General features: G+C 40.7%; 1 protein-coding gene across 1 annotated transcript in view; it reads right to left on the bottom strand.

The window, feature by feature from the left end:
* LOC138038333 (protocadherin Fat 4-like) overlaps positions 1 to 16992 on the bottom strand; it is a 47835-nt gene that overhangs the window by 7029 nt on the left and 23814 nt on the right. The window contains exons 17-31 of the mRNA XM_068884138.1: positions 15714 to 16815; positions 15090 to 15326; positions 13942 to 14540; positions 12206 to 12910; positions 11062 to 11647; positions 8982 to 9189; positions 8390 to 8606; positions 7449 to 7568; positions 7045 to 7119; positions 5733 to 5909; positions 5074 to 5268; positions 4578 to 4728; positions 4364 to 4485; positions 3115 to 3418; positions 201 to 433 (exon numbers count right to left, since the gene is read on the bottom strand). Coding sequence (XP_068740239.1) covers positions 201 to 433; positions 3115 to 3418; positions 4364 to 4485; positions 4578 to 4728; positions 5074 to 5268; positions 5733 to 5909; positions 7045 to 7119; positions 7449 to 7568; positions 8390 to 8606; positions 8982 to 9189; positions 11062 to 11647; positions 12206 to 12910; positions 13942 to 14540; positions 15090 to 15326; positions 15714 to 16815 — 5031 coding nt within the window. The remainder of the gene's footprint in view (positions 1 to 200; positions 434 to 3114; positions 3419 to 4363; positions 4486 to 4577; positions 4729 to 5073; positions 5269 to 5732; positions 5910 to 7044; positions 7120 to 7448; positions 7569 to 8389; positions 8607 to 8981; positions 9190 to 11061; positions 11648 to 12205; positions 12911 to 13941; positions 14541 to 15089; positions 15327 to 15713; positions 16816 to 16992) is intronic.

The following is a 16992-nucleotide window of genomic DNA, read 5'->3' as shown; positions in this document are numbered from 1 at the left end:
GTAGCGGACGCAAAGCGCGGGGAAGATATAGGGTTCAAGACACGTTTTAGTTAAAATTCTAATTACTATCATCTCTTTCCAATGACATGGCTTTTTTTTACCATAACCAAAACAAATGCAGAAATTAAAACAAAAGGATAAGATACAATGGCACTGAAAAGTCGAATGAATTTTTACATCCATCTAATCATTGCACCCACCTGGAAGACAGATGAATAATTTCCGAGGACGGTAAACACGTGATCCTGCCCTATATCTGGGTCCTTGCAAGTGAGATGACCCACAACATATCCCTGTTTAACGTTCTCTTGCACGGTGGCAGACGCGTTCAAACGAATGTCGAAGGGTGCTTCATTCACGTCTAATATTCGAACGCTGAAGTTTCTTTGAATGGAATATGAGGGATTCCCATTGTCGCGGCAATCAACTGAAACTGTTGCAAAAATAATTAAAATAAAGTTCATTGATGGAAGTGTTTGGCAGGCTAGCAAACAGCACATGTCTGGCGACTACTCGGGTTTCAATGGCTTTAAATATGAAAAGTTCACATGGAACGGAACCCACCTTTTTATAATAGTAAAATAAAATCTGAGACTCTTTCTTATGCATTTCGTAACACCGCAAGCGCCAATGAAGAGTTTTAAATGCCTCATCAAAGCGACTTGGTGCCCTTACGTTTGGAATCTTAACTTAAAGAATTACGAGAGACCGAGAAATTGGGGTTCGTTGCATCGAATTTTTCATCCACACATTTTACTGTTGGTAGGATCAAGAAGTTTTTCGATATTCATTTTTCTATTATTTCTCCTGAAGTTTTTGCTTCAAATGGGCCGAACAAGTTGCTACGTAAAAGATAAAATATGAGCGGGAGACCTTTATGGGCAGTTAAAACGGCGAGCCGTTTTATAGCCCATAAAGGTCGGACGAGAATATTTTATCTTACTTGTGAAATGAAACAATAGATTTTGATTGTTATGTTAATCACGTGGGCGTGGAGTTGTCCCATAGGAGTTAAGCATTGAATTTAGCAATCTATTTTGGTACAGCTTTTGTGGTAGAAACATGGCTGGTTGGTTTCGCTCTCCAAAGAGTAAAGAAGAAGAGACCAGTCTAGTTTCGGAGCAACTCCGAAAGCAACACAATACAACACTAAATGGGGTAGAAAAGTCTTCGAGGAGTGGCAGCAGCCACGGCGAAATAAATGTGCAATGTGAGAAGTTGTTAGAATGGCCGGTCTCAAATGCGAAGATGTTGAAGATGTGACCGTTTCAGTAGAGCACATGTCGGCAAATAAGCTAAACTTTTGGTTGAGCAAATTCAGTTCGTTTGTGAAGTGGCCAAGCAAAATGGAGAGCGTTATCCGCCCAATTCGCTTTATTTGTTATTTTGTGCTATTAACTGTCATTTGCGTGAGACGGAAGGCGAGGATGCATTAAACTTTCTCGACAAGGCACACAAGATTCAAGTAAATTGTTACCTAATAGTTGTGATTGAAATGTCAAACTTGTGATTGATTAATAAACTTTGTACAAATTTACAGGACTCGTTTTTATGAAAGTTAAGCATACTAATTAGCCGAGTTAGAAGTCTTTATGAAATTTAATTTTACTGCTAATTCAACTAATTAAAAATTCATCAACCCCAGCCTTTCCTTGCTATCTATTCAATCCCTCCCCGTGCTTTCAGACAGTTGAACTTTAACGGGATTTACAAATCAACCCATGTGACCTGAATAGTGCGTTTCTGTTGGCTGTCATCCTTATGAATTATTAATGAATTTTACAAGTAGTAGATAAAATATGAGCGGGAGATCTGTATGGGCGTTTACAATGGCGAGCCGATAGGCGAGCCATTGTAAACGTCCATACAGATCGGACGCGAATATTTTATCCTGCTTGTGAAATGAATATATTAAATTGAATGCAAAGTATTGTTATGGGATTCGCTAATTGGACATGGATGCCAAAATGCATGAGACAATAATAGAAATATTCAAAATTTCCAGTATGGCAACAGCTCGTTTTCGTCCGCCGAAAACTGAAGAGGAAGAAATTTCCTTACTGTCTGAAACCGTACCTAAAAGCACCAAGTACAATACCAAATGGACGGTGAACGTTTTTACTGCCCGGCAGAATACGAGAATGAACAAAAAAGCGTAGTTGGAAACATCTGGAGGCAACGGACTTGAGTCGACCAATGTCGAGGAGCTGTCAGTCCCACTCGAGCACATGTCCGCCGACAGTTTAAACTTCTGACTCTGCAAATTCATTTATGAAGTTGCGAAGCAATCCGGGGAAGTGAATAGTTCCCTTAATGTATTGATTGCTTGATTTTTACTAGCCTGCGAGCAGGCTCTCCGAGGGACTGGGGCACCCCAGCCCCAGTCCCTCGGAGAGCCTGCTCGCAGGCTAGATTTTTACTACATTGTTCAGAAAATAGCCAGATTGTGTATAGATTTTCATAGAGTACAGCTGATGGGTAAATAAAATTAAATTCTAAGTTGAAAATATGTCCATTTTGTTATTCATTTTAATCAGTAGAGATCTGTATCAAAAGTTAATGAATACTAATTAGCTGAGCAGGAGTTTGTATCAAAAGTTAATTCTACTGTTTAATAATTCATCAACCCCAGCCTTTCCCTGCCACCTATTCAATCCCTCCCCGAGCTTTCAGACAGTTGATTTGTATTGGGGTTTACAGTTGTGTACATGTGATCTGAATACTGTGCTGGGATTGGTTTGCACCCTCATGAATAATTAATGAAATTTACAAGATAAAATAAACAAAACTGGCAGCCATTCGTACCACGGCCGAGCAAGTGAGAGGTATGGGTCTAGCGCTGACATGACTCCACAAACTGCTGCGCGTTCCAGTCTCGCAAGATTTTCTGCGTTGCAAAACAATTTTTACCATAGATCCGTGCCGCTATAGCTATTATATAGATCGTGGGAATAAAAACGTCTCTCCGTTTTATGCGCGTTCAACGTGCAACGTCCAAGTAACAAAGGCAGAATGCATTTACCATAGATAACAGATTTATCTCAGCTGCAAAAAAAAACTATTGAGATAAAGTGCAATTCAACTTTGGGATCACAAATGAGACCTTCACTGTACCTGTTATAGGCGCGTTTAAGTGACGTTCATAGTCTAAATCGGCGTCTTGCGACACGTAAACTTCTGAAGACGATTTGGACAATGATTTAACATAAAAGTAATCCCCTCCCGTCGGAAGAACACAGGTGTGTTGCTGTCCCACGTCGTCATCGACAACACTCATGTTCACCAGCGATGTTCCACTCGGGCTGTTCTCGGATATCTCAATCGTGTACAACGCATTTTCGGATGCGGCGAGCGACGAGGTCAAGGTTATTTCCGAAGGTCGGTCGTTGCAGTCAAGCACATTGATGCTCAGAATTTCCTGAAAATGCAAAGAAAACTCACCCAATGTGATGTTATGAAAGCATCTTAATTCCAAACCAAAGAGAGTACTAGCCACCCAGTGGGTTGCTTTTTTCCCCACAAAAGAGTTGTGCACTTATGTCTAGAATTACGCTTAATTAGGTGCAGGCCCAATTTTGACATCCAACACGAAGTGTTCCTTTAAGTCAAAGCATTTGCCACCTATTTCCAACAATAAGGTAAGACTAAAGGTTACCTTTATTTTTAGGTTAGGACATAATGCAGCTAATTATCCATACTTGAGAAACAGCATTTGGAGGACAATTTTTGACGTTAATTAACAATTATTCCATGAGCGCGAGTTGGATATGAGATGGTAAATAGCCAACGAGTTGGCTATAACCAATCTCATATCCAACAAGCGCGAATGGAATAATTGTTTTATTAAATTCCTTAAACTCCAAAAATTTGGAAGTACGAAATACGAGCGAAAAAAGCGAGAACATCCGCGCGAAATCGAAAAAACTTGATGAAGATGCGATGTTGTGTAATACCTTGTGGTCAGACAGACGTAGGCTCATCAGAAAAACATTTCTTGCCTTTTCGCGTACTTCTAAACGTCGGAATTGATCCAAACTTTCCACAAATAAAAGTTTTTTTTCTTTTTTGGTTTTATTCAAAGAGAAATTTGCTTTCTGGCGAAGAAAAATTTAGTTTAGCAACGCTCAGTGCAATCATTTACCATATAAGATCAAACTAAGGTGTATGAGCTGATAACCGAGGTTGAGTGAACCAATCAGGGCACACGAAATGCATTATCCGAAGTTGAGAATTTAATAATTGTATTCCGAGACCACGAGTGATGTTGAAGTTGGGGAGAAGAGAATGGGGACACTTAGTGACGCTTACTTCGTGCATCTAATTTGGGGCATTTTTGGACAGATATGTACAATTAAAGACAAACCTGTATTGACTTGGGTGGGGTGCCACTGTCAGTAGCATTCACGGTAATGTTAAAAACTGGTGTAGTTTCATAATCCAGTGAGTTATTGAGTAGCAAGCTGGTTCCGTTCACATAGAAAAAACCTAAAAAAAAAAGTAAGAACTTGAGTTTTGTCAATAGAGTTCAATAACAAACAGTGCTACCAACAAATACCTCGAATTTAATTTGAACGCACCTCTTCCTAAAATTACAGAAAAGGAATGAGTTTGATGAGCATCCTGGTCTTGAGCCAGCAGATTTCCCACAACAGTACCAGCGGTAGCATTTTCATAGATTTGTCGGGATGTAAGTTGGATTTTAGTGGGTCCGTCATTTGTGTCGAGCACCTAGAATGAAATAACTTATTTTTTAGAGTGCAAGTTTCTTGGCTGAAAATATTGTTCCTTTTGTGCTGGAGATGCTCAAGGTAAATATCCTAAATAGGCTGCGTTTGCTTCAATATTTTTCGTAATGAACTGGTCATGATTTAGAGAAGATGAAGAAATGTCAGGCCAAGCTCAGTCTTCCTAAAACGTCCATCTAATAACGTGACGTGGTTTGGCCCACTTAATGAGGATTCCCCCTTCTTTCCACCCTCTGTAAGTCTCCAGTAAATTCTTGGTTTAATTTGACTGAAAACTTGTTTCCTTGCATGTTTTGGAGAGGAAGCTAAATTTACTCTTTATTGGCACCTGAATCATAAAAGAGAGACTGGTATTCATGGATGGATTGCCGCTGTCTGCTGCAACTACGGTCACATTGTAGAGGCTTTGGGTCTCGAAATCAAGTGTCCTCGTTGTAACCAGTCTTCTACGAACCAACTGAAAGGCGAGAGGGCCTGGTGACTGGTCTATGATATGAAGAGATACAGTAGCTTGTCCGCTAGCCTGAAAAACATGAAACATGATTTGATGTTGAACAAATTCAACATGATTTGAAAAGATCATTCGAGGGTTCGTTCATTTCAAGGTGACAATAGTCCGTAAACCAGTAGTGTCGATCTCTCTCATTTGGCTTTTGCCCATCAAGTTACGGTATTCTCTAAATTTAGAATACAGGTCCCGCCAAAATATGGCCAATCAGATTAGGCCTAATGACCACATCTCTCCTAATTGGTCCGCAATCGAGTAGACGCACGATGGATTGCATCTGCTAAATGCAAAATCGTGCGGAACGCAATGCCGCTACGTTGTGTTCCCGCAAAAATCATCTAGCAGTAGCCGTTCTAAAAATAGACCATACCGTAAACTGATGGGTCTCATTCCATCGCAGATCGAGACTTATGGGTTACGAACTTCTGGTATATCATATCGACATTGTCAACTATCTGGGTTGTTATTCATTCTCCTACCGGTAGATCTGGGTCCTGAACGTTAAACACGCCGACTTCGTCTCCCACGCGTCCGTTTTCTTTTATCGTTTGGGACGAGATTGAAAGATTACAGGGCGCTTCGTTGACATCAAGAACATCGAGGATAAATAGTGACGACACAGAGAGCGGATTTGGTGCGAGATCGGTACAGGTGACCTGGGAAATAAAATGTACTTTAGGAATAAAGATACCATCTTGATATGGACCTTGAAGTTATTATTGGTATTCCATAGCAAAAGCTTAACGGCCATAAGTATAGACACCTTTCAGTTAATACCCAGTCTGGAGCGCAAACCAATAAGATGGTTTTGAATTTGAAAGCTTTGTTTTTCTTAGGGGACAGAACAACCATTGTCGTGTCCTTCAGATTGGGAATTACTCAAATGGGTCTATAGCAAATCATATAAACGTGAGTTAGCATTTCATTATTTCGCGGCGCGAATGATGGTTTGAACCACGACATAAGCGAGCAAGCTCAAACGATTTTGTCTTTATGCCACGCTCAACAAAATTACTCCATCGCTGTGTTCCATTGAAAATTTCGTATTGCGCTGTATGCAAAGTCATTTGCATATATTGATGTAATGCCCTGGGGATAAGCACATGATGAGTACAAAAGGACAACGTTGGGTCCACCCCTTGCACTCTACTCTGGGCCGCCGTTTAGTTTAGATCTAGCGTCTCGTCCTCCCACCCCGCAAGGAAACCGGGCTTCTTTTTGGAGTGCCTTTTCCAGATTCTTCGTCTGGTTTAGGCTTGTCCCAAGCCAGAGCGATCCCCCGTTCCTTCTTTACATTATTTTCATGAATAACAATACTGAGGGTAGAATATTATACTGTTAAAGTCCATGTTGCGGTGCATGTGTTCAGGAATAGTTCACAGATGACGTCAAAATGTGGTCATTAGAACATCAGTGACACACACGGCTGTCGCATCGTGTGCCACTTTTTTGTTCTTAGCGCATTTTGGCCTCATCTGCGAGCTACAATCTCCAGTCCATCGGTGTTCACCTCGCCGCTCTCGTTGTCCTTACGTAAGATCCCTATTACTGAACAGACGCGCAACAACGGCATAGAGCGACTCTTCTCAGTCCTTAACTTCAGTACCGCTTTTACAACAGTGACATCAATTAAGCGTTTCAAAGTGTCCCCCTTACGCACCCTCTACGTATGAGCACTGGGGACTATGTTTCAAATGAATAACCTTTCTTCCTCCCATTTTCTCTGTCAGTTTATTTCGTATGTCATCTAACAGAAAAACATATTGAAAAATAAGTAAACGATTAACTCACATTGATGGTGTACACGTCGACTTTCTCGAAATTCAATGAATTATCACAAACAACCAGTGTTGAATAGTTCACAACCTGGAAAAAAGAGGACATTGTTACACAATAACAGAGAAAAGACGCATTTTTAATTGCATTCGTTTTTCACTGCTAGGATTGCCTAAAACAGTTTGAGCCACAATCTCTACCAATCAGAGGCAAACGCATTTCAAATTTGAGATTTCTCGTGCGCGTTTCCCCCGGGCTTTAATTTCCGCCGGCTGCATACATTTGCTTCACGTTCTGATTGGCTAATCTGATTGTCATTTGATTTCAATGGTCAAAGTTAACAAAACTTTTTATCATAGCTATTCATGGATTTATGCATCGTTTTGCGCCAAAAGTAAAACACTTAATATAACACTTACCTCAAAGGGACCTCCGTCCACTACGATGCAATTGAACTTTTGTAAAGGTAAATGAAGATTATCGGGATCAATTACCGTCAAGTTACCAACAACTGCACCAACGGGACTGTTTTCAGAGATCTGTAATATGTAGAATGAGACTTAAATTTTCAATTTAACCTTCAAATTCTTGAAGAAATCGACGGCACTAAAAGGAGAGAGTTGTTTCAAAGCTCTGATTTAGGCCTCCCGATAGTTGCCCATCGTATGTTCATAGAATTTCAGTTGAAGTTTGGTAGCAATTACATGACTGCGTTACTTCTTTTGCTATTTGGGATCTTGAATATGCGACAAAAGAGTCACGTGCTTTTAAAAGCTCCCCTTTCGCAGTGTTGTTTAGAAATCTTCCAATATTATGTCATCCAATCAGAAAACAAACACGCCTTGCCCGCTTGCATTTTCACGAGCTTGGTGCTCGCTGCACGAATATATTTCGAGCCCTGATTGGTTCATTATGGATCTCATGGTTAATTTCATTTTCGACCTGAGACATGGCCTGCGTTTCCCGCGTTTGGTGCTGGCTGCACCAATACCTATTATTAGGTATTTTAAATTAAAAGCGCCTTGGTTTCCAGCTGCCCCAAGCAACGGTTCGTTATCTGGCCTATAGCTATTCACCTTATGCACTAGCTTTGTGAGGGTGCGAATAGACTTCTTGCAGAAAAAGTAAACATTTAGGCCATTTATGTGGAGAAATTCTTGTGATGAGGTCTCCATACCTCCTTAAAAGCTGTGACATGAGCGCCTAACTTTGTTATCGTACTATTCTTATTTCCTTGTTTTTAATACATTCTCTTTGGTTCCTGCGTATTATCTTTTACCTCCCGGCCTATCTCCAGGTTTAAGTAAATACTACTTTCCTGAGTAAAAAGTCTGTAACAACTTACACTGACAATGCATACCTTGCTGTTATCAAGGGAGACACTTTGAGGCTTTTCATTGATGTTATTGACTCTGATCTCAAATGAGCCTGTCACTGTGTAGGGCGGGAAACCGCTGTCTGTACTGTTTACAGTAACTGTGAAGTTTCTGTACTGTTCGTAATCCAGCCCAGCCTTCTTGACAGTCACTCGTCCAGATGGTGACTCAACACCAAACAAGCTAAGAAGACCTGATGAACTATCCAGAAAAAGACGCTCAACTTAGTAAATGGCAGGTTTAAGCTAAAAGCAAGTATTAGAGAATTGAAACTGTGTGAAAACGTCTTTATTTACCACTGCAATCAGACGTAGATCTGACAGAACAGGATCCTGATTCTTTTTGCATACAAAACGAAATCATCAATAACGGAAAGTGTAAGAGATACATTCTAAATGTGAATTGAAATCAGCAGTAATGCGCTTAATTTTTCACGTTTGCTGTTGTGGAAAGATTCTAGCTAATCTTTATTCAACAACAGATTAAACAGGATACTTCGTTGAGCGAAGCAGTCACATCCAATAATGAACTTCGAAGCGACAGGGATGCAACAAGACAAAAGAAACCTAATGATACCTCTGGCCGCTATAGCCTTGTCCAACCACATCAACAATCTTGTAATGGTGCGTCTGTCCGACATCTTGATCAGCAGTTGAGACAGTGCCTATGAATTCCCCTGAAAGACTGTTTTCCGCAACGGTTAGAGGACCCCTGGTCAATATGCCCGTGGGCGGATCATTTTGGTCTGCAACGATTATTGTGAAATTCTTTGTTGTACTGAGACCTAAAAAAAAAAAAAAGTTGCAGTGATATTCTTTCTCGCCGTTCTCAAATCAATACTATTAGTAAAAATAGAACTGTAACCAGGATAAGACATATTAAAAATGTAAAAACGTTCTCTGGTTAAAAAACGGTTAAAAAAACCGTTTTTTAACCAGAGAACGTTTTTACATTTTTAATAATACTATTAGTATTGTACCTACAATCAGTGGCAAAAGTGGTTGGGACGCTTACGCCAGAATGGACCTGAAAACCTCTCAGACGTCACAAACTAAGCATAACTGTCCAATGTCCACTAAAAGCTTCAAAATAGAGAGTCTCCCCTCCTCCTCCAATCAATGTTGAAATAGACTAGGAAATGCCTGTTGGCGTCATTGTTCTGGGGAAGGGGGGGGGGGGGGGGGGCAATTATTCAAACTAAGTAAGAAAACCAGCTAAAAGGGTGAGTGTCTTAAGACTTTTGCCACTGATTGTAGATTGCTCATTCTCAGATTCACTACGCAATGTTCCTGTGTCCTTAAGGTGATTCCTCGGTATTGCACTACGCAACCTGTACTGCGCATACGGTGTGTCAATATTTACAAATTGGTCAAATTTGTAACATTGTAAATATGGCGTAAGTCGATCATACACGCTGAAACAGTTCTCAAAACACGTGAGAGAAGTTGTGAATGACCATAATTCTTTGCGAATAAGCGCGCGCATTCCGAGAACATGTTGAATTTTGTTGTTTCGATCTACGATAATCGAGACAGGTACGATGGTGGTTTACTCTTAAACAAGCACGGTGACCTGTATTTTTTATTTCATAATTTTGGTGTACAAATTATCCCCTTTAAAACAAAAAAATTAAAAAAAGAATCATCGGAAGGAAAAAAAGATGTAGCTAAAAACGAACACAAAGCCCCTTACCCAGAGATGTAAATTATGATCTTGAAAACAACGACTCGAGAAACATTTTCCGTTGACGTCGTTCTAAGTTGAGTGATTTTTCAATAAACTATAGAAGACAGTGTTCCATATGCTCTAGACTTTCTTCCTATCAGGTGTTTTTTCAAATGGTACTTTAAAAACCCTCTCGTTTAGCTACTGCAAGATGTACCCTGAGCCGATGAAATAACGCGCGTGATTAGTATCAGTACAGGCATCAATGAGGTAAGATTGGCCCATTATATCTCTTAAGCAAGCACGGTGACATATTTTTTATTGCAGTTCAAAGCAGGGATTAGTAGGGAACATTTCAAGAAAACCGTTCAACAACTAAGTCCAATAGCACGATTATGAGGCTTTTCGTCACAAATCAGGATCTTGAAGTGACAACCTTATTTTTTATGGGCAAGGAAGGCCAAGCTGAAGTATGGCCTTTTCCGTTTCAATGCGCGTTCTACTGTAAGGTCTCGTTTTAATGCATCACCATCACTGTACTGTAATTGTGTACCTCTTACCAGCCGAGTTCGAGGTCCGTATCGTAAGATACGGACCCAGTTTTTAACGGGTAAACGAGGATCTGTAACTTACCGGTACAGACAAAGAAAGCGAGGTTCAAACAGTTAGTAACGTATTTAATATATCTCTGAGGTAATCAGGCGCGCGGGAAAGGTGACTAGTTGAAGTCAAGCCGAAAGTTCAACTGCAACAAATGATTTGCTTTCTGAAATAGTTTCTTGAAAGATACAAACAGTTTCGCAAGTTTATTTCACATAAACAACACGAAAAGCTTGCAAGAAAATGTTGCATCTAAATTTCAAATTTAGCGTGCCGCACAGCGAACCGTACTGTAGAATACGGCCAGCCAAATTACCCAATCATAGCGTGCGTACTATCTGAGAGATGTAACAAGGTGATTTAGTCCACACTCAAGAATTTGTTTACTTACTGTTATTGTCTGTAGACTTGATAGTCAGCAACCAGGTCATCTTGGTTTCGTAATCCAAGCTTCTAGTTGTGTTCAGAGCATGACCATCAATAACAAAAGGAATGTTCCCTTTGGAGCCAACAAAACTGTAGGAATATGTCTGCACGACCATCTGTTCATTATCCGGGTCAGCGGTCTCCAATACACCAACAGTAACGATCTCACCATTCTCTGATACCACATTGTTAGACAGCGTGATGTCGTAAGGCTTTTCATTAACGTTGTCTATTTTGATTCGTACCGTTTTGTCGATTGACAGAGCCGGTGTTCCATCATCTTGACATTGCAAGTTGACGTAATAACCTCTTCCTTTCTCGTCATTTATATCATCAGCTACGACGAGAGAATTTGTTGCACCATTAACACTAAAGGGCACATTTGCCCCATTAATAATGTTGCAAAAGTGATTCTGCCAGGGTCCCCTGGGTCCTTTGTCATCGGGGTCTACAACTGATATTTTACCAACAAGAGTTCCTCGAGGGCTATTCTCTCGAACACTATATGGAATCAATAAGATGTTTGTTGGTCTCTCGTTGACATCGCGTACCTAAGGAAAAGAAGAACAGAAAGGACAAGAGAGCTCAAGATTAAAAGGCAAGCTTGTACTGAAGCCTTGACGTTTTTCTTAATTTGTCCTAAATTAAGGGTGGAAGGTTTAGTGTAAAAAGTATTCAAGTACGCAATAGTTTGTCATTAGATTTAAGAATGAATACTACAGTCTGTTCTATTAAGAAAGAGAATGTAAAAGTGCTTTTAGAGAAGCAAAAACTTAAGCTCACCTTTGTCTTCAAAATTTTAATCATGCCATTCTTATATTAGCATTTTAGCTTTTTGATATCGATATTTTTTAGACTCTTAAGAGTTTTAGATGTTCTTGTATTCCTTTGAACTTTTTTCTTACGAGAGCTAAAGGTTTGTTAGTACTTCTGCCCTAGAAAGTACTACCCTCCTTACATGAAGCTAAACCAGTTAACTACAAATGCCTTTCAGTAAACGAGTTTCCCTAAGCCTGACGCATTGGGTTGTATCTGTTAAGTTAGTCTGGGATTAAAGGACAATTGACCAAAACTAGAAAACCTCTTCAGTAAAAAAGAAGCCGACAAACCTGAATGGTGAAATTTTTATCAAAGCTCAGGGTGGGATATCCACTGTCCCTGGTTCTGACTGCAATAAAGTAAACAGATTTCTTTTCGTAATCTAAATTTGCAGAATGAGATGTATAAATCTTGTTTCTGCGGAGCACAAATTTCCAGCCACCATTGTCGATTAAGCTGTAGCTGTGTCTCTGATCGGCATCTTCGTCAGCCGTTGCAAGTTCACCTACAAAGCCAAAATTATCGTTTTCGTCGATATAACCTATTTCTCCGCCTGCCAAGGATATGTTGCTCGGCCGGTCGTTTATATCCAATATCGTAACTTTATATGATCGAACGTGAAATAATCCGTTATTATCAGTCACGCGAGCCAAGATATTTTCAGTTGCGCTTGCCTCATAGTCCAGGTCGCCGCTGACCTTTAACAGCGTAGAACACTTTGTTTTAACGCTTGGAATGTTGGTGAGGTTATGGCACGTGACTGGTGAGTCCACGGTAAACTTGCCAGCGGCATCAAAATCCAAACTGAACGTCAAGTTTTGATCCTCGTCTTGATCCAACGCTTCAATTGTCCCCACCACTGTACCCGCTTGGGAGTTTTCGTCAACTTTTGGTTGTTCATCCAGGAACGTTTGCTGTCCCAACGCTGATGTTAAGCTAATGTTTATTGGAGCCTCATTGATATTTTCCACGACGACGGTAAACGTCTTGTTCAGCTGAGAGACGGAATATAAAATGAATCAGCCGAAATGAAGAAAGACACGTGTCAATCATAATTTTACATCCAATGACATTGCATCAAACCCCAAATAACAGCTAAGATTAATCTTTCCACTTTTGATGTTTTCTTCTTGGGATCGAACTTTTATTGCACTGCACAAAACTGGCAGCTGTTTGTCCAATAGCCGATTTTATTCCCTAGCTGACATCACAAAATTCTTTGCGTTCCCACTTTTACAGTTAAAATAGCTCAAGCGTTCCTCTTATGCGGATTAATGAGTTCATTATTGCAAATTTGATCTCAGGAATCATTAATTTCAATAATCTGGTCGTCAGATGCAAAATTCAAATCAAGCCTGAGTTGAAAACTCGAATTTTGATTGGATTATTGTTCGCTTCCGGTGCCAGGCCTGTGTAAGAATTTGACAGGTGTACCAATTTGCATAATCTGCCAAGGTCGTAATAATCGTGATTTTCCTTTCTTTTTAAATTCATTTCTACGTCCATCTTTAATTCGAAAACATAGTGTCTCAAGTTCGAGAATACTGTTAAGATTTCAGAAAGGTAATGTTGCTAGAGTGAAATGACCGTTTGACAGATAATGCAAATCAGTAAACCTGTGAAATTCCCACGCCGGCATGACACCAGAAGCCAGTAATATTCATATCAAAATTCGAGTTTTGAACTGAGGCTTGATTTGAATTTTGCATTATTCATCCGACGAACAGATTATTGAAATGATTACTAAAATCAAATTTGCAATAGTGAACTCATTAATCCGCCCCTCAGAGGAACGCTTGAGCTGTTTTGACTGTAAAGAAAATCTGCAAAGCAGTTTTTAACGAAATTATGCAACGTAGTTGTAGCATCAAAGGACTGTACAAATGCCTCTCACTGACTCGGTCGAGAAACAACCGAGTACTAGTCCTTCTGACCTTAAGAAGTTGATCAAAAGCGGAAACTAAATGAAAAATGGCAAATTTTGATGGCCACGTATATGTGGAGATATTCTTGGACCAAAACCTACCTCCAATGGAACCGTGCCGTTATCCCTCACCATGGCAACGACCGTATGAGCCTTATTGGTCTCGTAATCTGTTCCTTTAGCTTTAATCAGGTAACCTGACGAATCGACCTCAAAACGCCCGCCATCGTTGTCTACCAAAGAGAACTGAAGCGTTTGAAACGCATCCTCGTCTACAGCGAAAAAGCGTCCTATCTTTGACCCGATTGTTGCATTTTCCTTCACTGTATTACTAGACAACTCAAAATAACGTGGTCTGTCGTTGATGTCCTTTAACGTAATTGACAACCTCGCCTCGCTGCTTAGAGGCGGGTTTCCGTTGTCCGTTGCACGCACGAGCACTGAGTAGTTCTGCTGTTTTTCGTAATTCAACTTGCAGAAGTCTCCCCCATTTTTGAGGCATTTATGGTTTGGTAAAGCAATTTTGAGCTGATTTCGATCTATTTTAAATCTTCCTGCAGCTCCATCTATGAGAGAGTAAACATGGCTTTGTGCATTATCTGGGTCCTCCGAGGATATGATGCCAACCACTGCGTCTTGCGGAGGATTTTCGTCGATAAAGGAGTTTGACAAACTTATGTTGAACGGCTTTTCGTTGACATCTGAAGTAAAAAAGAAGAAGACAAAGACATAACAGAAGCTAAGCTTGCTTTTAAGTCACTCGCAAAGATACTACTGTAGTAAATCACTAAGATATAGGGTAAAATAATTTCCGCGAATGGGAAGAACTGCACCAAGGGAAAATGGTTTTCGTCACTTAGGGGAAAGATGTGAAGGAAAAAACAAAAGTCAGGACAGACCTCTTGGGGCTTAACAGCAGTTTTTTTAAAATCAAAAGGGCATATCATATGTAGCTCTCTTCCTTGCCAAAGTACATGGGTCTCTTGAAGGACAGCGTGCTAATTTATGGATGCGGGGCCATTTCGGGCCAACCACACGAATAAAAATAGCTTATTGGTTGCCTCATTCACAAAGTTTACTTGAAAACACCACCATCACGGCCATTCCTAAGTTTCAGACGCAAACAGCCGTAACGTAATGGCAAAGCAAACACCCAGCCGCATCAGAGCTTGGAGCTTAGTTCCCGGCCATATCAAATGTTGAAACGGACGGGGTTGTATGATACCCCTCTGGATCTTAGTTTTCCTTACCTACAACATAGATCTGGAATGACGTAAAAAAACTAAGCGGAGGATCCCCACTGTCTACTGATTTAACAGTAATGTTCCATGAATCCTGAGACTCGTGGTCCAGACTTGTAGTTGAATTTAGTGCGCTGCCGTTGATTACAAATGGAAGACCAGCGGTGTTTCCCATGAGGCTGTACGCAAAGGACTGTCGGTCTCTCGGCTGATTTGTGTTATCAGGGTCAGAGGTAGAGAAAAAGCCTGAAGATAAAAGAAAAACTAATCTTGGTGACTGATAAATAATTTAACGGCTCGATTTGTCGGATAACGCCGGGATCGTGGTCCATGAACAGAAAGAAAGAAAAGTTAGACACATAATTGGGTTGGCTTTTGGCTTTGATTGGGTAACAATGCGTCGCGACATTTTTCACCCTATGACAAAGCCCTGTAATACAATGGAAAACTAAGCCATAGTTGTTAAAGTTCTTGTTTTGCGACGAACGACAGCTCGGATGAGGTGTTTTTTAATAATAGGATGGCTCCGTTAAGCAATTCGTACTGCCAGTGGCAAAAGCAAGCAACGTAACTCTAATTAGTTTTCATGCAGCGTGTGTCTTGAATACCTTTTGAATAATACTCTTTACCTACCAATTAATGATGGAATTTGGTTCTCCGTGATGACGTCACCAGATAATGAAATGTCCGTGGGTGCCTCGTTGATGTCATCGATTGAAACATCCAGGATCTTCACTAAAGACATCTGTGGGGAACCACTGTCTGTGCATTTCACTTGCACACTGATAGCTGAAGCCAGTTCGTAATCTAGATTTGCGCTTCCCACTGTGAGCACGTGGGACTGAATCACAAATTCTCCAACCTGGTTTCCAGTCACTTGGCAACTGTGAGTTTGCCAGACAACACGTGACCCATCATTATCCGGGTCACTAATTCTAAGATGACCGATCTGTGTACCGGGTGCGCTGTTTTCTGTGATGTTTGCGGGCGCAAGGGTAATATTCACTGGTGCTTCATTTACATCAAGGACAATGATTTGGAAATCCTGCGTCACACTAAGAGAAGGTGATCCACTGTCATTGCTTTGTATTCTAACCTTAAACTGATTTCGAGCTTCGTAATTCAAATTAGCTGAGGAGGAAACATAGAGTTTGTCATTTTGAATCACAAAACGACCAGCGGCATTGTCCAACAGCCTGTACGCATGCGTTTGCACGATGTCTGGATCCGCGGTCGTTAGTTGTCCTACGAGGGCACCGTCGGAATTTTCAAACACAGATGCAGTGTGACTTCCACCAAGCGTGATGTTTTCTGGTGGATCGTTTTGATCAACAATGCTTATTATCAACTGCTGAGTCGTTGCCAGACCTTTATGATCGGTCCCACGCACCGTCACTTGATACGCCTGAGTCGTTTCATAATCTAGAGCTCCATTTGATTGCAGATCTACTTGACACCGAGTGTTAACCCCTGGCATGTTAATTACAGTCTGGCATGTGGTGTTCCTTCCCAATTTGAACTTTCCTCCGGCGTCGTCGTCGAGTCTGAAAGAGATCGTCTGATTTTTGTCGTGATCCAACGCCACTAGTGTTCCAATCTTTGTTCCGACGATAGAATTTTCGCGGATTTGTGCCTGCCCATTAGTAAAGGTCAGTTGTCCTCCAGCAGATGTAATGTTGATATTTATTGGTGCTTCGTTCACGTCCAAGACTTCAATGGTAAAATATTTCTCTGCCTGCAGAAAAAAAAAAAAAAAATCAGGAAGTAAGTCAAAGTCGCAGTGAGATGCTCTCTGCGAGTAGTAGTTTGCTGCCGTGGATGTTGAGATAAAAATGAAGACCACGATAACGTTGATGATGACAATGGCAATAATTATGACGATATTGGTAATATAGCTGTCATCGTCACGATA

This window comes from Montipora capricornis, chromosome 2 (assembly GCF_036669925.1).
Source record: "Montipora capricornis isolate CH-2021 chromosome 2, ASM3666992v2, whole genome shotgun sequence".
Taxonomy (NCBI): domain Eukaryota; kingdom Metazoa; phylum Cnidaria; class Anthozoa; order Scleractinia; family Acroporidae; genus Montipora; species Montipora capricornis.
Note: the sequence above shows the minus strand (reverse complement) of the source record. Positions and strands in the feature narration are given on the sequence as shown.